At 39.6% G+C, this 27,192-nt stretch overlaps 1 protein-coding gene across 1 annotated transcript in view; it reads left to right on the top strand.

Moving 5' to 3' along the window:
• The first annotated feature begins 419 nt into the window (after window positions 1–419).
• LOC113838698 (zinc finger protein 431-like) overlaps window positions 420–27,192 on the top strand; it is a 45,488-nt gene continuing 18,715 nt past the window's right edge. The window contains exon 1 of the mRNA XM_035453542.1: window positions 420–497. Coding sequence (XP_035309433.1) covers window positions 420–497 — 78 coding nt within the window. The remainder of the gene's footprint in view (window positions 498–27,192) is intronic.

Below are 27,192 nucleotides of genomic sequence, written 5' to 3'. Positions count from 1 at the left end.
ATGAAAGATAGACAAGTAGAAGGTAGAAAAGATAAAAGCTAGATATTATAGACGATATGCCCCAGACTAACTAAGCTTCTTGAGAAGAATAGCATCCTGTATGATACATAAATGGGGTGGGAGGAGGGAAGGCTATGGGAGAACAATATGAATTTATCAAAAACTAACATATAATGGAAGAAATTCAGGAGGAGACTATCAAGCAATGCCCCACAAGGTAAACAGAATATCTCAAGACCATTAATGACTTAAGATACAGTGACCTTATCACAGGTAATAGCTCCCAATAGGGTGGAAAGACTACGATTCTCAGGATTTGAAGCAACCCTTCAAAAATTTCATTGGCCCAGATCATTGCCAGCTCTCCCAAACATATTGCAGATTTTAGAGAAACAGTTCAGTTTTATTTTCAATACATCATGCCCCAAGCCCTAGACCCCAGGCTGTTACTAAGTCCTCCCTGCCTGAGGGCTGACATGAAAGCCTTGCTTGATGAGGTGAGTTATTAACACAACTGTGTTTTATTTACAAATAATTATTACCTAGTGTCATATTGCCCACCTGAAATAATTATGTTTATTTTCAAGAAAAAAAAACAACTAGAATTTTATGACAATAGGATTTAAGTTTTTTGTGTCCCTGTAATGCCTCCTTGTCCAGCTTGTTAGAGGGGTAATACTTTGATATGGGAATGGGCCTAGTGGCTTGTGGTAAATCAGGGGTAGATTCTTTGTAATGGTTTGGAGCCAAATGTCTGGACAATCCTGATGAACAAATGTGTATCCTGGCATCCAAACAAGGCTGGTTAGAATATACTTATCTTTGGCTGTTACAGAGGCAGTGCTCCCAAAGCTCAATTCTATTTTGGGATAAATTCTATTTCCTAAGCATTGGTAAATCCTTTATATCAACAAATCTACTCTCTTACATTATGGTGTAATAGGGGACTGCTATCCAACACATGAGATGCCTCTGGACAACCTGTACAAAATTAACTATGCATGGAGATTACACGTAAATGTTAAATGTAGAGTGTTTGATATCAAGAAAATACTGGAAACCTAGGAATCTCTGAGTTAGGCAAGCTGCTTTGCATATATTCATCAAGAATGTTGAAGTTGTACTGGGCATTGGTGGCAAACATTATTAATCCCAGCATTTGGGAGGCAGTGACAGGTGGATCTCTGTGAGTTCAAGGCCAGGCTGGTGAATTAGAGTGAGTGCCAGGATAGACTCCATAACTACACATAGAAACCCAGTCTCCAAAAATCCAAACAGAAAAAAAGAATGTTTAAGTTGACTAGAAACCTGCTTCAATACCCAGCTCCCTGATCACAATACTCTGATCAAATTAAGCCTGCAGAGAAAAGTTAGTGTGAGACCTCCTCCTAGGTGGAACTATTTACATGGGCCAAATGGGATTTCCCAAGACAGGGAATTTGGCCTCACTCTCCCCGCAGATACAGGTAGGACTCACCACACAGTCAGCCACACCTCACTGTCTTCTACTCCACATCGGCAGACAGCATCCCCTAGCTCACCATTTTGTTGTTTCCCAGATCACTGAAGCTCTCAGCTCAGCTCCCTGCAACAGCAACACTCCACAGCAAAGAAAACTGCTGTCTCCTCTTCAAAGTCAAGCCTGGTGACAGCAAGATTCTGGCACCTCTTGTGACTGGCAGGTCTCCTGGAGGGAATAATTGCATAGTGAGGCTTGAATGACAAGAGCACCTCCCATAGGGTTAGAGTGTGCTTAAAGACACAGTATTGTGGTTCCTGGCCATGCCTCCCACACAAGAAAAAAAATCCTTTCTGTAGATCTGCAACCATATTCATTTCAATAGCACTGGCTCTAGGCTCAGATTGCAGACCCTGATATCTCCCTGGTCTCCATAGGAAATTCCCTTTGTCTTCCAGGATATAATTCACAAGTTTCTACACACCAAAGAGCCTCTCTGATGATGCAGGAATTTAAATCAGACCAAAGCAAAATGAATTAGAAAAATCTCAAGCGGTAGATACGGCACAGGGATGGAGCTCCACAGAGCTCCACAGCGTCCCTTTACACTAACACCCTCCCTCTCTTGCCCTCTCTCCCCTGACCTTCCTCCCCTCCCTGCCCTGTCTTCCCCCCTGTAAATAAATTACAAGTAACAGACCTACCAGTGTTCTAAGGATTGTACCATCCCGGGAAGGAAGCCCAGAAGCGGGCAGGCGGAAGAGTGACGGTTCGGGAGCGCAGGGCACACTGGGAAATGTAGTCCTGAGAATGTTCTCTGCAGGGAGCAGGAAAACTCAAGCCCCAGGCTGGCTTTGCTAGTGAATGCGGTAGTGAATCAGTGAATCAGTGACAGAGAGAGCTGAGCTAAGGAGTGGATTGAATGCAGGCAGCAGCCAGGTGGCAGCAGTCAAGTCAATGATGCAGTTTAGGAAGTGGCAGCTGGCGAGCAGGTGGGGCAAGCGTGGTGATGGGGGAGGGGGTTTTCCTTCTAGACTTGCCAGCACCTGCATGCTCGCTCCCACCCTGGAGTCCATAAATGAAAAATCGAACGAACAAATGAATAAATTAATTAATAAATGGATGAATGGATGGATTGGGTGCGGCAGCAGCAGTGGTTGCGGGAAGGCACTGGAGCCAGCCAGCAGGGAGGGAGGGAGGGAGCCCAATGCAAGCAAGCGGATGGGCTCTGGGCTTTTGGGGTGTTGGTGGGGGTTAATGAGTTAAATAGCTGTTATTGTATGTTACATGAAATAAAGAATGGCTATAATTGAATACTAGGCTTTCTACTAATAACATATGAGGAGCAGCAAGTTCACAAGCCTGTGTATAATATGATCTTGTATAATGGAAATTTGTCAGGGTTTCCCAAATTTCCCCTCTAGAGTGCAATGTATCATGTATTGACCAAGTTTTTTATTTTTTTTGTATAGCTGTGAAGAGACACCATGTACATGGCTATTATTTTATTTTATTCTTTAAAACAGGTTCCCTGTGGCATGGGAGGCTGTCCTGGAACTAGCTCTTATAGACCAGAACGGTCTCAAACTCACAGAGATCCACCTGCCTCTGCATTCTGGGTGCTTCGATTAAAGTCACGAAATAATACCCTCTGGCTATGGCTAATTTTTTAAAGGAAAAACATTTAATTGTGTGGCTTACATTTTTAGAGTTTTTTATTAAGTATCTTCATGTTACAACATGGTAGAATGCAGGCAGAGATCGTGGTATAGAAGGAGCTGGGAATTGCACATCTTGACCACTGGCAATGGAGAGTAGTCTGGTGAGCTTATTCTTTCTTTTTTTGTTTAAATAAATTGATTTTTTGTAACTTGGCTCTGTTAGGATTGCGTGTCTATTGTTAAGTTATGGGAACATTAATGTATGCTGGATTATTTGCTAGCTTAATAGATGGCATAGGAAAGTTGTAATTGTAAAGCACCAGGAAACATACATTTAGAGCTAGATAAGTTTGTTCACAATGCCTACACAGTCTAATTAATTAAACACAATCTCCTCAAAAAGTGTGAATAGCCTAGTAACAGATACAATGTTTTTCATTATACAAACAAAATAGCAGGCAGATTAACCTAGCAGCTAACTGAAGTACAAAGAGGAAATCCCAATTAGAGCACCCAGGGTCATGATAAAATACATGTATTTAAATGTTGTACTTCAGGTGGGCATTTGGCACAATATACTAAAATCTTCCAGGAAAAAGAAAGCAGAAAAGAAGAATGGGGAGGAGTCTCGCTTTATAATCTTGCTCTCAAATTGCTTAGCACTTCTCCATTTGCGGATATACTTGAGACAGTAGATGTGGTTGCAGTTAAACAGGATCCCAAAGCAGCACTCCCTGGGGTTGGCTTTCTCATAGACCTCCTACATGCAGATCCCTCATACAATGTACACAAACATAAAAACATCCTACAAAGGAATCTAAAGACCACTGGTGTCATGGGGTTCTAGGATTGTGTCTGCTTGTCATGAGTGGCACTGGGGTCTGCTTTACAGGAACAGTTTTGGGTATGGTGGTGTTACTGACTAATAAATGTCTAAAAGACATTTATTTATTATGTTCATTACTATTACACTTCTGATTCACATATATTTTTCACCATTAATAACAGAAAGTACACAAGAATGCCTTGGGATTAATGATGGTATAGCTTAACTTTAGACACCTGTAAATTTTAACATGTACAAGCAATTGGAAGAAAAGTTGTTAAAACAGGCATCTGAAAACATATAATTGGGCCAGGCAGTGGTGGTGCATGCCTTTAATCCCAGCACTCGGGAGGCAGAGGTAGGTGGATCTTTTTGAGTATGAGATCAGCTTGGTCTACAAGAGCTAGTTCTGTGACAGCCTCCAATGCCACAGAGAAACCCTGTCTTTAAAAACCAAATATATATATATATATATATATATATATATATATATGGTATTCAAGAAGTTCCTCACTAGCCTCCCTGTCCAATTCCAGTATAAGGAACAACCTTTTCATTATACTCAAGTTTGATTAAATGTAAGCTGAATGCTTCACGTAATTTATCACAGGGCTTTAGGTATGCCCCACAAAAATTTCATGGTCTAGTAAATTCTGATATTAAAACAAATTTATACTTTTAGTCTTACTCAGTAGGATGGGTTAACTGTTTATTCGCTCAGGACTTATCATACTTCCTTGTGAACCTTAATAAATAGTACCTGTGGTAGTCTGAATGCAATTGGCCCTCATAAACTCATAGAAAATGGCACTCTTAAGTGTGGCTATTTGCTGTACATATATTTAAGAGAGAGAGAGAGAGAGATTGAGAAATGTCTTACCATCATATTCACTATGTAGTCCAAATTGCTTGAATTCAAGATCTGCCTGCAACTGCTACCATATTCAGCTATCTTCATATCTGAAAATAATTTGACACCCACCACTGGCAGACATCAAAAAATGACTTTAAGAGATATTGTCCTTTTCCTCGCTACTTCTTGTGAGGTAAAGCTCGAATACTTCAGTGTATTTTGGAAAAAGATATCATGATGAGTCAATGATAATCAGAGTTGGAATTTTCTTTTTAGACAAGGTTTCTCTACATATCTTTGGCTGTTCTCGAACTCAGAATGCAGATGTGTTTGGCCACAAATTCACAGAACCTTGCATGGCACTGGTGCCCAGGTTGCAATAAAGAATTTGTGCCAAACCATCCTATTATAATTTTATTATTTATTTACTTATGTCTGTTTGTATGTGTGTGATTCTTTACGTGTGGTAGTTGGGCGTGCGTGTCATGGTTAGGGTGTAAATACGAGAGAACTCCTTTAGGTGTTTCTTGTTTACACTTTGCATGTTTGAGACAGGTTTTCTTGTTTGCCATGCCACATAAATAGACTTGCTAGGATTTCTTCTGTCTGCATTTTAACTGTCATCAAAAGCACTGGATTACAGGAATGCACAGCAACTGTCTTTAGAAGGCCAAAGTGAAGGGATAGTTGTAAGTTAAGCACTTTATATGTTAAAGCATTTTTTACAATTCTAAAGTTTATTAATTAGAAATTTTTGGATTGAGTCTGTTTTGAGACACAGTCTCTTTCTAACCCTGTCTGGCCTGCAGTTGTTATGCTAGGCCTGGAACTTACAGAGATCACCTCTTCTGCCTCACATGAAAAACACTTCAGTAAAAAGAAATTTTATCATGGATGTAGTACTAGAAAGAATGAATTTGGGGAAAGTGTAATCTTGTGAGGGCGAACCACACTTAAGAATCAATACAAAGACGAGAACACTTCCTGTTGCCTGCTGGTCAAGATGTAGGACTCTCAGCTCCTCCACCACCGTGTCTTCCAGCATGCCACCATGTCCCACCATGATGATAAAAGAGTGAACCTCTGAACTCTAAAGGGACAAAGGTTAAGAGCCACTGTCCTAAACATGAAGCCATCTAGGATGGAACAGTAGAGCATCGAAGGACAGTCACATCCCACATGTAAAAATTAACTATGATGGGTAGACACTACCCTGGAGCCAGAGTAACCATCTCATGGGTACCAGATCATTCCCTTCAGGAGACAAGAACTGCTTCTGGGCCCCTTGCAGAACCACAACTGAGGTGAGACAGAGGGCTGATCCCCGCCTGATGGGGCTATAGGAGCTGATGATTTGCCTTAAAACCCCAGCAACAATGGGAAAACAAATGAAGACCTATATTTGCTGTGGCTTATTACTTGCAGGTGCTAGAGTTGCTTACACCCGAAGGGATTTTAATTAATTAAAGGTTTTTAAATAGGAAAGCTGATCATTAATCTTGGTCACCTGAGGTGATAAGATCCACCTTTAGGTGCTTGGTAGCAGTGCACACTTTAACACCAGGATTCAGGAGGGAGAGATAGTGGGACTTTCTGAGTTTCAGACAAGTCTCTACTATAGAACGATTTCCAGAGCCTCACACATAAAACATTTCTTGAAAACAGACACAAAGGAACAACAACAAAAACAACAAAAATAAATAATCAATCAGAGAATATGATCCACTTATAACCTGGATCTCACTTTCTGGCGGGAGACAACATATATAAAAAATATTGAAGAAGGAAGCTCTCTCTTTTTCCTGCTTGTTCTAGTTGTCACTACCAAATTCATTCCTTTACTAGCATTGGAGCCAACTTCTTTGGGATTTCTGTGTATGAGGAGACAGGCTGACATGTCCAGCCTCATGGACTGAACAATTACTGCATTCTTCACTTGATTTAGCTAAAGGCTCAAAAACAATCTACTAGATTCTTTAAATTTCCATTGGTCGGAAGCCATGGTTGGAATATAGTGACCACAGCTTGTGAGACATTCTAATGAATCTACTCTATAGATACATGGAGACATGCGCTCTTCAATACCATTCATGTAGAGAAACTTAAACAATGCAGCTGTGTTTGTTTTCCCACCTGCACCTGGAGGAAGATGTGCTGTCTAACAATAGAGCTCTTTAACAGATTCTTCCTAGCTTATTGACATCTAAAGATTCAAATTTACATTGAAAGCAATGGAGCCATCTTCCACCCTACTGAAGGGGAAAGACCTATTTTTTTTGTTTGAGATCTGGTTCTTTCTTTACTTTCCTGGTTGTGTGAAATCCCAGTGACAACCAGGAAAAAAGTATCTTCTGTTCATCTGACCTCAGCAGGAAACCACAGAACACAGATTTCCCTTTCTATCCTTAAATAACTCTTTAATTTTTAATATTCTTGGAACTCTTCCACCAGTAGGACAGGGAATCACCCCACCCACCTACTATGGTTGCCTATACAAGCTAGATAGTCATATTAATTTTATGGTAAAGCTTTATTCTAGCCACTGGCTTCCATATACCCAAAGAGTGTGAAATCTTATGGTGGAGTTGCCACCCAAGCTACTTTCCCACATTTTTCTCCAACACCTGCTGCATCTCAGAAAGCAAAATCATGACAAACAATGATGCTTCCCACAAAGATACTCATGAACACACCCACAGAGTACTTAAACAATCCCCCAGAAACAAGACTCATGGTTTATTGTATCTACATTTCCCATCTCCTCTCTGGGTTCCTGGAAGGCCATCCAGGGTTGCTGAATCCATTAAAAGTGAGCTTTGTATTTTTTTCTTTTTCATTTAAATGAATTTATTTCTTGTAACTTTCCTGTTTTCATTTGTATCTTTTGTTAGTTATGAGAAGAGATTTTATTTTGTGGTGAATTATTGGCTAGCTTACTGGACGGAATAGGAAAGTATTAATTGTAATACGCCAGGAAACATACAGTCAGAGCTAGATAAGTTTGTTCATGAAATGTAAACTTGAAGGGACCAGTTCCCCATTTTGGCAGCCATAACAGCTAGACACGTGCTTTTCTGACCTTGCCTTGGTCACTAGAGTTTAGGTGCCTGCCTTGTGGTAAGGAACCAATCAGAAGTTAGCTAGTGACACTATGCTTTATGGCTCTGGGTGTGCTTTATGGAAAAGTGCACAGCAATGACTCGCAGAGCATAGCAACCACCCTGGGAGGGCCTTTGGGCCATAACAATCAATTGTCCAATCAAAATATGGCAAGCCTTCCAAGCCTGGAGGCACACCAGTCCTGAGCCTGTGCATACCCCTAGATACTCTCCTTACGCTGCCCTACAAGATCACTCGGCAGCCTGTTCAAGGTATCTTTGCTAGCCATCCGCCATGGCAGGTGGGTGAAAGACCCGAGCTAACATGGGGTTAGCTCGGTAAAAAACAATAAAGCTTCATGCAGTTTGCAGCAAGTTTTCGAATCTGCCTGGTGATTGGGGTGACCACAGTCATGGGCTGAGATTATGAATGCATCATATTCACACTGTCTTTTCTGCCTCCAAGCCCTATCAAAACTACATTGTTTTCTAATTCCTGGCCTGTGTTTCGTTACCTCAGTTTCACAGTAACACCTGTGACTGGGTGAAGGTTACCTGTGTTTGGTTACAGGATTTCCCAGCTCTGAAGCAATGCATTTGCTGCAATGAACACTGAGTGTGTAACAGATAATGAACACAAAGGACCCTGTGCTTTGCATGAGAAACAGAGTTGCTATACCTGAGAGGAGGAATGACTACTAAAATACAAACTTTCTGGACTATGGCTCTGTCTACTGTGCGGTAAGGACAGGGGTGGAAGGACTGTGATATCTGAGTCTATTGATATGGGATTCTGGCGGAGGTTTGCTGTCAGGATAACTAGTGGCAGGTGTTTTGTGGTTTCTTACCATTGTTATCCTCTGGCTTTGCTGAACTGAATTGTAGGAAAAAAAAACACAAGGTATACCATGGTGAATATATGGTTTTCAGAGCAAGTCTTTTGAGCCATCATTTCATTTATTTATTTATTTAGTTATTGACTACTTGTTTTTCAAGAAAAGTTTTACCTCTGAAACATTCATGGCTGTACTGGGACTCACCTTGTAGACAAGTCTGGTATGAACTCACAGAGATCTTATTGCCTCTGCCTTCCAAATTCTGTTATTAAAGGTGTGTGCCACCAACACCCAGTGAGCTTTCAACTCTGTTGGGACTTAAATGGAACATGAGCCAGAGTGCAGTTCCATTGGTATATGTAGTGACCTGGGCAATGGCCTTTGTCCTCTGTGCTTCTCAGGATGGATTTACTGGGTAATGGGAGAATCTGCAGCCATGCCATGGGGGGATATAATTCTTGCAGTATCACAGTCCAGTGTTCACATGTGGGCATTGATTTTTGGTTGCAGTGGGAAAACAAATTAGAAAACTATAGATTTGGTTTTTAGAAGTTCTGAATATTGCATTCCATTTTCATGTTTGTATTATAAATGTTGCAAATAGTTTAGGAACTTGTAGAAAAATGGTTATGTGGATTGTCTTTAATGAGTAATTTATTAGAATGCTTGTAACTTAGTATTGCAGATAACCACAATGATGTGACTCAGTGAAGATAAGTTCCAGGGGAGAAAAGGAATTTCTGATGTGCAGAGATATCTCAACACATCAAGTGTACCAGGTTCTGTACAGGTACATATGGCAGATTCCCAGTTATGTGCCATAGGCCAAGGGATCAGATTGAAAATCATGTTTCTTTTTTTTTTTTTGCATTTTTTTTTGGTTCGGGAAGTATTTCTTTCCTTTTTCAATTTATATTAGAAACAACCTTGTTTTACATGTCAATCTCAGTTTCCTCTCCCCTCCTCCTCTCCTGCCCCTCACTGACCCCTTATTCTATCCCCTTTCTTGTCCCCAGTGAAGCGGAAACCTTTCATGTGTGGTCTTTAATGTCTGTCATATCATTTGGAGCAAGGCATAGGCCTACTCCTCTAAGCTGAGATGGTGTTTCTTTATGTGGAATGGGCTCCCAAAGTCCCTTCATACACTAGGGATAAATTCTAATCTACTACCTGAGGCCCCATAGATTATCAAGGCCTCCTAACTGACACCCATGTTCAGGGGCCCTGGATCAGTCCTATGCTGTTTCCCCAAGCTGTCAGTCTGTGGTCCATGAGCTCCCACTTTGTTAGGTTAGCTATTTCTGTGAGTTTCTCCAGCCTGCTCTTGACTCATTTCCTCATCAGTCCTCCCTATCTGAAACTAGATTCCAAGAGTTTGGCTCAATGTTTACTGTAGGTGTCTGCTTCTGCTTCCGGCAGCTACTGGATGAATGCTCTAGGATGGCATATCAGGTAGTCAACTATCTCATCAGAGAAGGGCATTTAAAGTAAACCCTTGACTACTGCTTAGATTGTCAGTTGGTGTCATCCTTGTAGATCACTGGACATTTCCCTAGTGCCAGATTTCTCATTAAACCTATAATGGCTGTGTCTATTATGGAATCTCTTTCCTTGCTCTGCTGTATTCTACCACTGACTCCTTCTTTCTGCTTCCTCAATTCCTCTTCTCCCCTTCTCATTCTCTTAACTCCCTCTCTCCTCCCCCATGCTCCCAGTGACCTCAGGAGACCTTGTCCCTTTCCCCTTCTCTGGGGGTCATGTGGTAATCTCTCTTACGTTTCTCCCTGTTTCCTAGCTTCTCTGGGAGTGTGGATTGTAAGATGGTAATCCTTTCTTCCATGTCTAAAACCCATACACAAGTGAGTACATACCATGTTTTTTTGACTAGTTCACTTCACCCAGGATAATTTCTTCTACTTCCATCCATTTCCCTGTTAGTTTTATGATGCCATTTTTTCTGCTCCATTATGTAAATCTACCACATTTTGTGTATCCATTATTCAGTTTAACGTCATCTAGGTTGCTTCCACTTTGTGGCTGTTACAAATAATGCTGCTATGAACATAGTTGAACAGATGTCCTTGTTGTATGAATATGCCACTTTTGGCTATATGCCTACAAAGTGGAAATGCTGGATCTTGTGGTACTCTGATTCCCATTTTTCGGAGGAACCACTGTACTTATTTCCATAGTGGCTGTGGGACTTTCCATTTCCACCAGCACTGGAAGAGTGTTCTCCTTTCTCCACATTGTCTTCATCATAAATTGTCATTGTTGTTTTTGATTTTATCTATTCTGACAGGAGCTGTATGCTACCTCAGTGGTGATTTGGTTTGCATTTTCCTGATTGCTAAGGATGCTGAGCACTTTCTCAAGTGTCTTTCAGCCATTTTGGATTCCTCTATGAAAAGTTTCTATTTCTGTATCCCACTTTTTAATTGGATTTTTTGATGTTTTTGTATGAGCTTCTTGTTTTCTTTGTATATGTTGGAAACCAGCCCACTGTGAAATGTGGGGTTGATGAATATCTTTTTCCATTTTATGGAATGCTGTTTGTTTTGTTGACTACAACATTTGACTTACAGAAGCTTCTCAGTTTCAGGAAGTCCCTTTTATTTATTGTGGATCTTTGTGTCTGGGCTACATGTGGTGTGTTCAGGAAGTATTCTACTTTACAAATTCTTCTAGGATACCTACTACATTCTCTTCTAAGAGGGTCAGTGTGGCTGGATTTATGCTGAGGTCTTTGATACATTTAGACTTATGTTGTGTGCATGGTGCTAGATAAGGATCTCTGCAGTTTTTTACATGCCAGCACCCAGTTATGCCATCACTATTTGTTGAAGATACTTTCTTTTTTACACTGTATAATTTTATCTTCATTGTCCAAAAACAGGTGTTCTTTTTGGCGTGTTTCTAGACAGGGTTTCTCTGTGTAGCTTTGGAGCCTATCCTGGCACTCCCTCAGGAGTCCAGGCTGGCCTCGAACACACAGAGATCTGCCTGCCTTTGGAAGAAGTTGACAGTATCAAGACTTTAAATGGCAAAATCTATAAATGGTCTCTATAGTGCTTAATTGGCTGTAGTCGTAGGACACAAAAGACAGGGATGCCAGAGTAATGGCAGACCCTGGCGGCCAGGGTAAGGTACCAGGCTCTGCAGGGCACCATGCAGTTAGTCTGACCTATCTGCCTTGAGAAATGTGTGTCATAGAATATTCAGGCTAAAGCTCATGGCTCTTGGGACACAATGTACCTACTGGTTCCTGATGAACTGATGAACTCCATCAGGCAATCAAGCAATCAGGCTAATCTGTATTCCTCTATATTATTTCTTAGTAATCTAGGAAGTACATAAGCTTAAAAGAAAATTGTTCTTAGACATTAATCTTTTTTACCCTGTATGGCTTGCAATTTTCATGTTTTCCTGGTAACTAAAACTGAATTGATCCTGGAATTTCCACTATCTTATGTTTCTGACACAGATATAAAAGTCTGTTTTCTGTCAATAAACAGTCATATTCTTGTCTTGCTGTGGCCCTCTAGGCCAAACCTGGCTGCATTCCTTTTTGATTGTATTGGCTGATCTTGGCCTGGTAAGTAATCACAGGGTCTTAGAAGATTTCATGAAATATTTAGCTAGAGTTCATCTATGTGATATTTTGGTCTTGAATCTTTCTTAATCTCTACACACCTCAAGAAAGTGAATAATGCTGAGGTTAAGAGTAATTGGCTGATTGATGTCTTAGACAAATTATTGCTTCTGTTGATGGTCATTACTGTTGACTCCTTCTGGTCTACAGTGAAAAGGACACAAGGAGGAAGATATGAAAGTCTCTATTTTGTTAAGGAAAAGAGCATTAGTAGTTTCTTATGGCAATCCACTGATGGGAAAGGGACAGTAATTTTTAAGGTTTTTTGACAGCATTATAGAAGAACCCTGCTCTGCATTTAAAGTCTAGGAAGGTAGCCCAAGTTAACGACTCCATCCAGCAGTGCTTTAACATTATAGAAGGAGTAGACAAAGTAATTTCTTGTCTCAGGAGCAACATTATTCAAAAACTTGCAAATTTGATCCAAGTTTGGTAGGGTCCACAAAATAATGGCAGAATCATCTATTTTTTTACTGACTATGTAAACAATAAAGATGCAAATTATACAGATGATGGATTCTTCTGTGGTCAGTTCTTCACAATATGACACATCTATGGTTTGGAATGTCAGACTCAACATGAAGACTCTGTGAGAGTTCACTGCATGAAACTGTGAAGATGAAGCTGAGTTGCGTTTGAGACGACAGGATGTTGAGATGTCCATGCTATGAGACATCTGTCATGGAGACTTTCATATGAGGAATGGAAGTAGCAAACATGTGAGATAGATAAGGTGTTCTGGGGATTGTGTGGTATTTAATGATATTTTCATAATAAAGCTTGTATAGCATCAGAAAGCAGAGCTACCAGTTAAGTGACCAAAAATATCATAGAGGTTTGGAAAAATGTGGAGAGATTGGAGAGAGGAATTAGTAAGGAGGAACTGAGACAGGATCTTTCTCAGGTATGGTTGATAAATTGAAGAGGTAGGAGTCACTGATGGCTGCTCAACTGGTTCTGTATTCTTTCTGGTTCTTACCCCCTTATCTGACTTCTGATTTTTTCTTAATAAATATTACATATTCCAGGTGGTGATGGTGCAAACCTGTAATACCAGCACCCATGTAGCAGTGGTAGGCAGGTCTTTGTGAGTTTGAGACCATCCTAAAAATACTGTTTCCAAGAGAGGCTCCAAAGGCACAGAGAAACCCTGCCTCAAAAAACAAAATAAGAAAAAATGATTACTTAAATTAACACTTTATGAGGTTCCTTAAAAGATATGCTCAATAAACTCAAAGGGGGTAATTAAGACTTCCAGAGATAGATTAAATATTAGACTATTAACTTTATATTTTTTCAAATGCTACTGAAATGGAAAAATCAGCATTGAGAGATATTAGATTAAAAAGAAACTGCTAAATTAAAGCAACCTGTATACATTAGAGAAACTTTGAGCTCTGAATAAAAACTGACATATGTGTTACATAGGGAAGAGATTTTGCTTTGGTTTCCCCTGGGGATGTGAGGGTGGGGGTGTGGGAGAACCCAATGCCCATTAAAATTGATAAAGATTATATTCAAAGGAAAAAAGATTTCTTAAAACAGACATTTGTCATCAAACAGCATTGCCATGCAATCTAAACTAATTCATGAGACTAACAGATGTTTTTCATTGGATTAAATATAACTTGCCAAAACTAGAAATCTGCAAAGGTATGTTGAAGAAGGTTTTGTTTTGTCTTTCATAAACATAATATTCTCCAAAGAAGGAATGTAAAGATCACTGGTGTCGTGGGGTTCTAGTACTTTGTCTGCTAGTCAAGAATATGTGTGTCACTGGGTTCTCCTTTTCTAGCACAGTTTTGGGTGTAGTAGTGATACTGACTAAAGTATTTTTCCATGTCTAAAAGATATTTATTTACTATGCTCAATACAGTCAGGATTCTGATTCACATATATGTTTGACCATTAATACCAAAAATATAGTAGAATGCATTGGAATTTATGATGGTATGGCTTATCTTTAGGCACATGAAAAAGCAGGAAAAATAAAAGTTTAACATGTACAAGTCATTAGAAGCAAAATTGTTAAAACAGGCTACTCAAGAAATATAACTAGTGTGAAAAAATTTCCTCACTAGCCTCTCTGTTCAATTCGAGGATAATCCACAATGTGTTAACTATTCCCAAATTGTGTGAAATCAAAGCTGAATACTTTAGGTAATTTATCATGGGGCCTTAGGTGTGCCCCAGCAAAAATTTCATAGTCTAATAAATTCTGGTGTGAAAACAAACTTAAAATTTAGTCGTTCTCATTAGGTTGGGTTCATTATTCATTAAAAAGGACATATCATACTTCCTTGTGAACCTTAATGCATAGTACCTGTGCTAGTCTGAATGTAATTTCCCCCATAAGCTCACAGGGAATGACACACTAATGAGGTTGCTTTGTTGCTGTAGGTATGGAACTGTTGAAGCAAGTGTGTCACTGGGGTGGGGGTGCATACTGAGATCTTATATGTGCTCATGCCACGAACAATGTACCAGACCACTTCCCTTTGCCAGTGGTCAGTATGTGTAATGCCTAGCTCCTTCTAAAGCACCATGTCTGACTGCATTTTACCATGTTGCAACAAGATGATACTTAACAAAACCTCTGAAAATGTAAGCCACCCAATTAAATGTTTTTCCTTTAAAAAATTAGCCATAGCCAGAGTGAAGTGGTGCTTGACTTAAATCCCAGCACTAAGGATGCAAATGCAGGTGGGTCTCTGTGACTTTAATACCAGCATGGTCTACAAGAGCTAATTCCAGGACAGCCTCCAAAGCTACAGAGAAAACCTGTCTCATAAAAAGAAAATAAAATATTAGCCATGTACATAGTGTCTCTTTATAGCTATACAAACAAAAACTTGGTCAATACATGATTTATTACCCTTTAGAGAGGAAATTTGGGAAATCCTGACAAATTTCATTATACAAGTACAATTTATACATAGGCTTGTGAACTTGATAATCATGTGTTTTTAACAGAAAACCTAGTTTTCAATTATAGCCATTCTTTATTTCTTTTTTTGTGGGACTTCTAACAGTGGGAGCAGGAGTTGTATTTTTTTGCTTTTCTTTTTTATTTGAATTATAAACAAGATTGTTTTACATGAAAATCCCAGTTCCCTTCTCCCTCCCATCCTCCCCTATCTCCCCCCAACTAGAACCAACCTATCATATATTCTTTCTCCTCCCTCTGGAGGGTCAGGCCTTCCATAGGGTGTCATCAGAGTCTATCGTTTCATTTGGGATAGGGCCTAGGCCCAGCCCCTTGTGTCTTGACTCAGGGAGTATCCCTTCATGTAGAATGGGCTCCCAAAGTCTACACACATGCTAGGGATAAGTATTGAACTACTACCTGTGGTCCTGTAGATTTCCGAGGTTTCCTCACTGAAACCCATGTTCCTGGATTCTGCATCAGTCTCATGCTGGTTTCCCAACTATCAGTCTGGGGACCAATAGCTCCCTGATGTTCAGGTCAGCTGTTCATGTGGGTTTCAGCAGTCTAGTCTGGACCCCTCTTCTCATCACTCTTCCTTCTCTGCAACTGGATTCCAGTTCAGTTCAGTGAATAGTTGTGGGTGTCTGCTTCTACTTCCACCTGCTGCTAGATGAGGGCTATCTGGCGGCACATAAGTCAGTCATCAATCTCATTATCAGGGAAGGGCATTTAAGGTATCCTCTGCTCTATTGCTTAGATTGTTAGCTAGTGTCATATTTGTAGATCTCCAGACACTTCCTTGTGCCCGATTTCTGTTTCATGTAACATACGATAATAGCTATTTAACTCATTAACACAAATCCAACACTGTCAGAGCCTGGAACCAAGGTACTCTGCCACACTGGGCTCCCTCCATCCCTACTGGCCTGCCCCAGTCCCCGCCTACCACCGCTGTGACTGCACCCAATCCATGCATACATCCGTTTATTAATTTATTCATTCATTTGTTCGTTCATTCGTTTATTTATTCATGGACTCCTAGGCTGGAGCAAGCACGTGCTAGCTGGCGAGCTCATGAATGAATCCCCAGCTGCCACTTATCTTGCCCCTCTTGGCTAGCCAGCTAGCCTGCTGGTCGTTCCTAAACTGCAATGCTGACTGCTGCTTCCTGTCTGCTGTCTGCATTCAGTTCACTGGATCACTCTCCTCGCTGAGTCACCCATTCACTGATTCACTCCCTCATTGACCTGCAAAGCCAGCCTGGTGAGCCAGCAGTTCACAGAGAAGATTCCCTGCAGCCTGCACAGAACTGGCTCGGGACTACATTTCCCAGTGTGCCCTGTGCTCCTAACCCACCTCTCTTCTGCCCACCAGCCTCTGGCTTCATCCAGCATTGTTAGAAACCACTGGACACTATTCGGTTTCTTTCCTGTGATTTTTTCCAGGAGTTGAAGAAAGGCAAGGGAGCAGAGAGGACAGTAGTGTAAGGAACAAAGGTAGGATGAGGAGCCCTCTGCTTCATTCCTGTGCTGTGTCTCCCAAGTGAGCTTTTTCGAATTCATTTTGAATTGGTGTGATTTAGATTGCCGCATCCTCAGAGAGGCTCTTTGATGTGTAGAAACTCTTCAACTTCCCCTGGAGGAAAACGGGAAGTTGCTATGGAGACCAGGAAGATATCAGGGTCTGCAAACTCAGCCTGGGGCGAGTACTATTGAATTGCAAATTGTTGCAGATCTACAAAAAGGATTTTTTTTTCTGGTGTGGGAGGCGTGGCCAGGAACCACAATACTGTGGCTTTAAGCACACGCTGAACCTATGGGAGGTGTTCTTCTCACTCAAGACTCACTGTCCAATCAGGCCCTCCAGGAGACCTGAGTTGCTGGGATCTTCCTGAAACCAGGCTTCAAGTTTGTTTTGAAGAGGTGACAGCGATTTTGTTTGCTGTGGTGACGTTGCTGCGGCTGCTGAGCTGAGAGCTTCATTGATCTGGGAAACCTCAAAATGGTGAGCTAGGGGATGCTGTCTACAGATTGGGAGGAACAGATGGTGGGGTGTGACAGATAGTGTGTTGAGTCCTCCCTGTATCTGTGGGGAGAGTGCGGTCTGATTCCCTGTCTTGTAAAATCCAATTTGACCCATGTAAATTCTTTGAACTTGGAGGGGTGTCTCTCCCTAACTTTGCTATATGGGCATAATTTGATTGGGAACAGGGAAAACTGAAGGTCTGGTTTCTAGAAGTTCTGAATTTTGCCTTCCATTTTCAGGCTTGTATTATAAATATTGCAAATACTTTAGGAACTTGTAGAAAAATGGTGATGTTGATTGTCTTTCATGAATACATGATTAGAATGCTTGTATCTTGGTGGTGCAACTAACCACAATGATGTGATCCAGTGAAGCTTAATTCCAGGGGAGAAAAGGAGTTTCTAATGTGTAGAGATTTCTCAAGTGTGCATAGTGCTGTGCAGGTAGATTGGGCAGTTTCCATGTGATGTGTCATTATCCATGAACCCAGATTTAAAATGCAATACAAGTCTCAAGTCTCTGGAGCACATGGCCATAAGGCCTGTTTCAAGTTTTCAAAATAATTTTTGAGATGATAAATACATCATACCCACATTGTCTTTTCTATCTCCAAGCCCAATCAATACCCCATTGTTTTCTAATCTGTGGTCTGTTTTTCTTTAGCACAATTTCACAGTAACCACAGTTAGTGTGTGAATGTGGGCTGGAAGGACTGTGCTTTCTGAGACATAGGGTGGCCCTAGGCATTGTGGATCTTTTTGGGGGGGTGTTAGTAGTCAGGAATACTATTGTCAGGTAATTTTGGGATTCTTGCCATGGTTTCTTCTGCCTTTGCTGAAATGAGTTATAAGTAATACCACAATCTATACCTTGGTGACTATATGGTGTTCAGAGCAGGTCTGTTATTTCATTTCATTATTTAGTTATTGACTGCTTGTTTTTCAAGACAGAGTTTCCCATGTAACAGTCATGGCTGTACTGGGATTCACCTTGTAAGCCCGTCTGGTATGAACTCACAGAGATCTTACTGCCTCTGCCTCCCAAGTGCTGATATTAAAGGTATGTGCTACCACCACCCAGTGAGCTTTTAATTCTGTTGGTACCTGAAAGGAACATGAGCCAGGTTGTAGTTATGTTAATACATGTGGTAACCTGGGCAGTGGCCTTTGTCCTCTGTGCCTCTCAGTATGGATTTACTTGTAATAGGAGACTTTGCAGCCCTGGCATGGGAGAATATATTTATTGCAGTACCACTACAAGTGTTCATATATGGGCACTGGTTTTTTGCAGTAGGAAGATAGATTAGAAAATTTAATGTCTGGTTTCTAGAAGTTCTGAATAGTGCAGTCCATTGTGAGCTTTGTAATTAAAAATATTGCAAATAGTTTAGGAACTTGTAGAAAACTGGTGATTTGGATCGTCTTTCAGCAATACATGATTAAAATGCTTGTAACTTGGTGGTGCAAATAACCACAATGATGTGATTCACTGAAGTTTAGTTCTAGGGGAGAAAATGAGTTTCTGATGTGTAGCAATTACTCAAATGTGTATGGTGCTGTGCAGGTAGATTGGGCAGATTCCATGTGATGTGCCATAATCCATAAAATCAGATTAAAAATCCTTTTTCTTTTTCTTTTCTTGTTTTGTTTCAGGAATCATTTCTTTATTTTTTAATGTAAAGTAGAAACAAACTTGTTTGACATGTCAACCACAGTTCCTTTTCCCTCCCCTCCTACCCTGCCCCTCAATGACCCCTATTTAATCCCCTTTCTGCTTCACAGGGAAAGTGAGGCCTCCATAAGTGATTTTCAAAGTCTTTCATATAACTTGGACCATGGTCCAGGCCATCCTCTGTGTCTCCAGGCTGAGAGACTGTTGCTTTATGTGGAATGGGCTCCCAAAATCCATTTGTACAATAAGAATAAATAGTAATTCACTACCACAGGCCCAATAGATTGCCTAGGCCTCCTAACTGACACCCATGTTCAGGGGGCCTGGATCAGTCATATGCTGGTTTCCCACCCATCAGTCTGGGGTCCATGAGTTCCCCTTGTTCAGGTCAGCTGTTTTTTTTTTTTGAGTTTCTCCAACCAATCTTGATCGATTTGTTCATCACTCCTCCCTCTCTGAAACTAGATTCCAGGAGACTGGCTCCTTATTTAGCTGAAGGTTTCTGCTTCTGCTTCCATCAGCAACTGGATGAAGGCTCTATAATTTCTTATAAGGTAGTCAAGGATTTCATTAGCAGAGAAGGGCATTTAATGTGACCTCCAAATTATTGCTTAGATTGTTATTTTTTGTCATTCTTGTAGACTTCTGGACATTTCCTTAGTGTCAGAAATTTCTTTAAACCCATAATGGTTATATCTATTATAGTATCACTTTTTTTTGCTCTCCTCTATTCTTCCCCTGACTCAATCTTCCTGCTCCCTCAAGTCCTCCTCTCCCCTCCTCTTCTCCCCTTTTTATTCTTTTTACTCCATCTCCCCTCTCCCCATGCTCCCAATTAACTCAGGAGATATTGTCCCTTTTCCATTCTCTGGGTTATCATCTATGTCTTACTTAAGATACTCCTTGTTTCCTACCTTTGCCTCTGAATTTTAAGAGTCCATTGTCTTTTTCTGCTCAGTATTACTGCATGGTGTAAATGTACCATAATTTCTCTATACAATATTTAATTTAGGGTCATCTAGTTTGCTTCAGGTTTTGGCTATTACAAATAATGCTACTATGAACATAGGTGAAAAGATGTCCTTCTTGTTTGAATGTTCATATTTTAGCCTACAAACGGAATTGCTTGATCTTATAGTAGACTGATTCCCATATTACTGAGGAACTGCCATAATGATTTCCAAATTAGCTGTATGAATTTGCACTCCCACCAACAGTGTAGGAGTGTTCTCCTTTCTCCACATGCTCCCCAGCATAAACTGTTTGGGTTTTTTGATTTTATCAATTGTGATTTGCATTTCCCTGATGTCTAAGAATGTTGAACACATTCTTAAGTGTTTTTCAGCCATTTTAGATTCCTCTACTGAGAAGTATCTATTTAATTCTCTACCCCACCTTTTATTTGAATTATTTGGTGTTTTGGTAATGAGCCTCTTTACTTCTTTGTATATTTTGGAAATCATCCCTGTGACAAATGTGGGGATGATGAATATCTTTTCCCATTGTATGGGGCTGCTTTTTTGTCTTGTTGACTATGTCTTTGACTTACAGATGCTTCTCAGATTCAAGAGGTCCCATTTAATAATTGTGCAACTCTGTATCTGAGCTGCTGGTATTATGTTCAGTAAGTGGTCTACTGTACAAATTCATCGAGGCTACCTCCACTTACTTTTCTAAGAGTTTCAGTGTGGCTTCATTTATGTTGTGGTCTTTGGTCCATTTGGACTTACGTTTTGTGCATGGTGATAGATATGGATTGTATGCAGTCTTTTACATGCCAGGACCCGTTTATGCCAGCACTATTTGGTGAAGATGCTCTTTTTTTCATTGTATAGTTTTCCTTCATTGTCCAGCATCAAGTATTCATAGGTATGTGGGACAATATCATGGTTTGCAATTTGATTACATTGGTTTACCTGTGTTTTAAATTAATTTCCTAGGTTGGTTTGTGATTGAGCATCAATGGGGTTGTATTTACTTGAAACAATAGGAATTATAAGGAGCTTGTGATCCATAGTCAGAGATCACCTTCATTTCTGGAGAGAGATCTAGAGCATGGTGCTTCTGTTCTGGCAGAAAAATCAGTATCCCTTGGGTCAGAAACAATAGTTCAAGGGTCATTTTGAGGTAATTTTGTGAAAGTTGTGAAGTCTTTGTTTATTTAATTTTTATAGCCATAATATTATAGGGATCTGGGTATCATTGGTCAAGATCAGCCTTTTCCTTTCCTCTGTTTTCTTTTGTCATTTGATTAAAAGTTGACAATATTTTCCTGCCTTATTTCTTGGCATTTTCTCACCAATCCTTTAATTATTTCCAAAACATTTTATATATTTTTGAATGTTGTACCTTGTGTCAAGTTTAGACCTCATATCATGTAAATCTGTGTACTGATTTTTTGTAATGTATAATTTTAACCTATTTATATACATTTACTTAAAAATGTTGGACCTTCACCAATGTATCTTCATAAAATTTCTTATGTTATCAGTTCTGAATATTTTGCTTTTGGGTGAAGTTGCTGTGGTTAGAAGGTTTACTTTTTTCATCTTTTTCTTAGATGGTTGCCTCTTCCTATTTTCTGGCATAGTGGCAAATCTGTATTCCCTAGTTGTCTTCATGTTTGAGTGTTGTGTAAGTGATGGATATGATTAATACAAGGGCTTTGGATTTTTAAAAACTTATTATTTATTATTTTCTCTGTCATAAATAGGCTGAGGTATCAACTTGACAAAACCTGGGATCATGTGAGAGAACACCAATTGAGTGTGTTCTTAGATAAGAATGTCTGATTTCTGCCTGAAAAAGACTGTGTTGACTGATGCTTGATGTGGGAATAAGACTTCTGCTTATCTCTGAGCAAGTGCACTTGGGCTTGTTAAGAGAGATAGCTGAGCACAAGATAATGACAAAGAAAAAGAGAAAATGAAGACATAATGATTTCACATGTTTTCCCTTCAGTGATTGACTTGAGTTTCTTTCCTAATTTCCCACAATGATAGAATCTGGCCTAGGAGTAACAAACAAATCTGTTCATTACAGGAGTAGCTTGTATTTAGATTATTTAATCACAACAAAAGAGAAGAATGTTGGGAGCCTGAATTTAATTAGACCCATATGCCCATGGTGAATGGCACTCGTTGGAGCTCTGGCTCTGTTGCTATCAGTCTATCTCTCTCTCTCTCTCTCTCTCTCTCTCTCTCTGTGTGTGTGTGTGTGTGTGTGTGTGTGTGTGTGTCATTGAGAAATGTCTTACTATCATATTCACTATGTAGTCCAAATTGGCTTGAATTCCCAGAGATCTGCCTGTCAATGCTACAGTACTCAGCTATATTCATATCTGAAAATACTTTGACAGCCACCACTGCCAGACATCAAAAATGACTTTAAGATACATTGACCTTTACCTGGGTCCTCTGGTAAGATTAAGCTGAACCACTTCTGTGTATTTCAGAAAAGGATTTCAGGATGAGTCAATGATAATCAGAGTTGGTATTTTATGTTGAGACAGGATTTCTCTCTATATTTTGGCTTTTTTTGAACTCATAATGCAGATGAGTTTGGCCCCAAATTCACAGTACTTTGTCTTTGCTGTCCAGGTATTGGAATATAGGGTGTGTGCCAAAATATCCTATTATAATTTTATTATTTTTTATTTATGTCTATTTATATTTATGTAATTTTTAACAGTGGAAGTTGGTCATGTGAATCATTGTTTTTGTGCAAATATCAGAGAACACTTAAGGTGTTTGTCTTTTACAGTTAGCATGTTTGAGATAGGGTCTCTACGTTTCCATGTGACATAAATAGACTTTTCAGGATTTGCTCTGTCAGTGTGCTGGGTCCTCCATGTGTCTGGGTGTAGGAGTGCAGCCAGATTCCCTGTCTTGTGATCCCATGTAGTCCATTTAAATTATCTGATATAGGGAGATGTGTCTCACAAACTTTACTCTGTGAATTAATCTGATCAGATTATTGGGAGCAGGACGCTAGGTGTAGGTGCAAGTTTCTAGTCAACTTCAACATTCTTGATGAATATATGGAAAGCAGCTTGCCTAACTCAGAAAGGCCTAGTTTTTCCAGTATCTTCTTGACATTCAACTCTGCATTTAACATTTACATGTTATCTCCATTGATAGTTAATTTTGTGCCGGATGAAATTCTAGCTTTTTTATTGAGAAGATCATAGTTTTGGAAGGTGAACAGATGACAGTTGTTTGAAAATAAAACACAGTTGAGTTAAGAACTCACCTCATCAATCAAGGCCTTCATTTAAGCCCTCATGTAGGGAGGACCTACTAACAAAATGGGATGTAGGGCTTGGGAGCTTTCATTGAGGCCTGATGTATTGACAATAAAACTAAGCTCCTTCTCTAAAACATGCAATATATTTGGGAGAACTTGTAATGGTGTGGGGCCAGGAATATTTAGAAGGGTTTTGTATGTTATAAGTCAGTCATGTTCTTCAGATACTCTCTTTCCCTAATGTGTCATTGTTTGCTAACCTCTTCCAGAATTTCCCCCATTATATAATAGTTTTTGATGGATTCATATTATTCTCCCATTTCCTTCTATCATCCCACCCCATTTAAGTAATATACAAGCTGCTATTCTTGTTAAGAAGCTTAGTTAGTCTGGGACATAGACTCTGCAATACATCTGCAACCTAGCATTTATCTTTTTCTACCATCTATTTGTCCTATCTTTCATATCCCCATTACCTTCACCTCTGCACCCTGTCAATAAAGAATGCCCTGTGGATTCAATTCAGTGTTCTACTTCAGTAATTATTTTAGGAATATCCTTGCTGTAAGAAGTTATTTTAAGAATATCCTTGCAAAAAAAATCCTTGCTATGTGATTGTATTTTACTTAACTGCTACTATCCACTCCTAAGGACTGGTATTTTCAGGTTTATGGGGTTGATATTGAAAGGAATGGTGTGAGAAATTTTACTGTGCTCTAATACAAGTCTCTAAGCTCCAGAGCATTTGACCATAAAGCATGTTTCAAGTTTTCAAAATAATTTTTGAGATTATAATTGCATCATATTCACCTTGTCATCAAGCCCTATCATTACCCCATTGCTTTCCTATTTTGGCCTGTTTTTCTTTAACCCAGTTACACAGTAGCAACAGTTACTGTGTGAACATGACTTGTCTCTGTTTGCAGGGCTTCCCAGCTCTGAGGCAATGGGTTTGCTGCACTGGATATTGAGCATGTAATGGACTGCGCACACAAACACCCTGTGGTTTGGATGAGGAACAGGATATGCCCTATGGGAGAGGAAGAATGTCTAGCACGATACAGTATTTCAAGATTAGGTCTCTATCTACTGTGCTTGAAGTGTAGAGTTGGAAGGTCTGTGCTATGTGAGTCATTTGATCTCTGATCACCCAGTATGGAAGCTCCTAAGATGAGTGCTAGTTGGGTGGCCATAGGCAATGTGGGGATCTGGGGAGAGTAAGAGGTCTGGATAAGTAGTGGCAGGTATTTTGTAGGTTTTTTTTTCTGTTGTTATATTCTGCCTATGCTGAAATGTGTTCTAACAAAGACCACAAGTTTTACAATGGTGAGTGTATGATGTTCAGAGCAGGTCTCTTGAGTTATCATTTCATTTACTTATTTATGTAGCTATTGTTTGTTTGTTTAGTCTTCAAGACATGTTTACTCTGTTCTGGGACATATTGTATGACATTACTCATATTGTAGACCAGGCTGGTCTCAAACTCTCAGAAATATTAATGTCTCTGACTAACAATTGCAGGGTTAAAGGCATGTCCTGCCACCACCCAAGAATCTTTCAGTTCTTTTGGATTCAGATGGACCATCAGCCAGACTATAATTTTGATGGTCCATGTGCTGGCCTGGGCAGTGGCCTTTGTCCTTTGTTCCTACCAGTATGGATTTACTGGATAATCTGAGACACTGTGGCCCTGGCATGTAGGGATTGATTTCTTGCAGTATCAGTGCCCAGTGTTCACTTATAGACACTGCTTTTAGTAGCAGTGGGAAGACAGATTAGAAATTTGGAGTTCTGGTTTCTAGAAGTTATGAATATTGCATTCTATTTTTAGGTTTGTGTTTTAAATATTGCAAAAAGTTTAACAACTTGAAGAAAATGATGATGTCATCAGTTTTCAACAATACATGATTAGAATGCTTGTGTCTTGGTGCTGTAACCTACCACAGTGTTGTGATTTAGTGAATTGTAGTTCCAGGGAAAAAAGATATTTTGCATCTGCGGAGATTTCACTATTCCTCAATCATGTTTGGCAGGTAGATAGGTCAGAATCCATGTTTGTGCCATAATCCATGTGGCAGGAAGCATATTTTAAATTATTTTTATGCTGTTTTGTGATTGAGCATCAGTGGAGCTGCATTACCTGAAACAACAAGGAAATTCAAGGAGCTTGTGATCCATAGCAAGTGATAACTTCCATTTCTGGAGAGAGCTCTTGAGCATGGGGCTCCTGTTTTTGGAAGATATATCAGTAGCTCAAAGAGAAGAAACATCAGTAGGGGTCACTATGAGATAATTTTGTGAAAGTTGTGGTATGTGTATTTATTTATTTTCTATATACATACACATTGAATTGTAGAGAGCTTGATAACATCAGTTAATATCATGTTTTTTATTTCCTAATTTGATAATTTAGATAATTTAACCTCAACAAAAGAGAAGAATGTTGGTATTCTGAATGGAATTAGACCCATATACTTATAGGGAAAGGCACTTTTAAGAGGTGTGTCCCTGTTGCTGTAGGCATATTTGTGAGTGTGTGTGTGTGTCACTGAGAAATGCCTATCATACTCACTATGTAGTCCAAATTGGCTTGAATTTACAGAGATCTGCTTATCTCTACTACCATACACAGATATATTCATATCTAAATATAATTTGACAGCCACCACGGGCAGACATCAAAAATAACTTTAGGATATATTGTCCTTTACCTGGGTCCTGTGGTGGGATTAAGCTGGACCACTTCAGTGTTTTTCGGAAAAAGATTTCAGGATGAGTCAATGATAATGAGAGTTGTAATTTTATGTTGAGACAGGATTTCTCTCCATATTTTATGCTGTCCATGAAGTCATAATGGAGATGAATTCACAGAAATTTGCTTGTCCCTGCTGCCCAGGTATTGGAATAAAGGGTGTGTGCCAAAATATCATATTATATTTTATAATTTATTTACTTAGATCTGTTAGTATTTATGTGATTCTTTATGTGTGGGAGTTGGGTATATATGTCATGGTTTGGGTGTAAATATCAGAGAACACTTTTAGGTGTTTGTCTTTTACAGTTAGCATGTTTGTGACAGGGTCTCTAGGTTGCCATGACACATAAGTAGACTTGGCAGTATATCTTTTGTCTCCATTTTATCTGTCATCAAAGCATTGGATTACAGGAATGTACTGTAGCAGCTGTCTTGAGAATGCAAAAGTGAAGACATAGACTTTATTTATTTATTTATTTATTTATTTATTTATATGTTTTTATTTTTTGAGACAGGGTTCTCTGTGGCTTTAGAGGCTGTCCTGTAACTAGCTCTTGTAGACCAGACTGGCCTAAAACTTACAGAAATCCACCAGTCTCTTCCTCCTGAATGGTGGTATTCGAGGCATATGCCACCACCCCTGGCTGTGAAGGGATAGTTTTAAGGTAATTACTTTATCTGTTAAACATTCTCATAATTCTAAAGTTTATTAAGTAGACATTTTTGTAGTGAGTCTATTTTGAGATACAGACTTTTTCTAAACCTTGTCTGACCTGGAACTTATTATGTAACACACCTGGAAGAGATAACCTCTTCTTCCTCACATGAAAACACCTCAGAAAAAAGATTTTTATCAAGGATTTACTACAGATATTACTAGGAAGATTGAATTTTGAAAGAGTGTGATTTTGAGAGAGTGAACCACACTTACGAATTGATAGAAAGACATGTGACAATTTTGGTTACATTGTAAGTTACATTTCATTGGGTTAGGGAGTCCTCTCTCTCTCTCTCTCTCTCTCTCTCTCTCTCTCTCTCTCTCTCTCCTGATGGCTCACTCTGTACATATATTTGTCTCTTTTTCTGTTTTATGCAGAAAAACATATGTTTTTCTCCTTGTTTTGGTAAAAGATCATAGGTCAGTTCTTGCTCAGACATGTCTGGGATTCTGATTTAATAATG

Source organism: Cricetulus griseus, unplaced genomic scaffold (assembly GCF_003668045.3).
Source record: "Cricetulus griseus strain 17A/GY unplaced genomic scaffold, alternate assembly CriGri-PICRH-1.0 unplaced_scaffold_1, whole genome shotgun sequence".
NCBI classification, from domain to species: Eukaryota; Metazoa; Chordata; class Mammalia; order Rodentia; family Cricetidae; genus Cricetulus; species Cricetulus griseus.
This window is presented reverse-complemented; position numbering and strand designations above follow the sequence as displayed.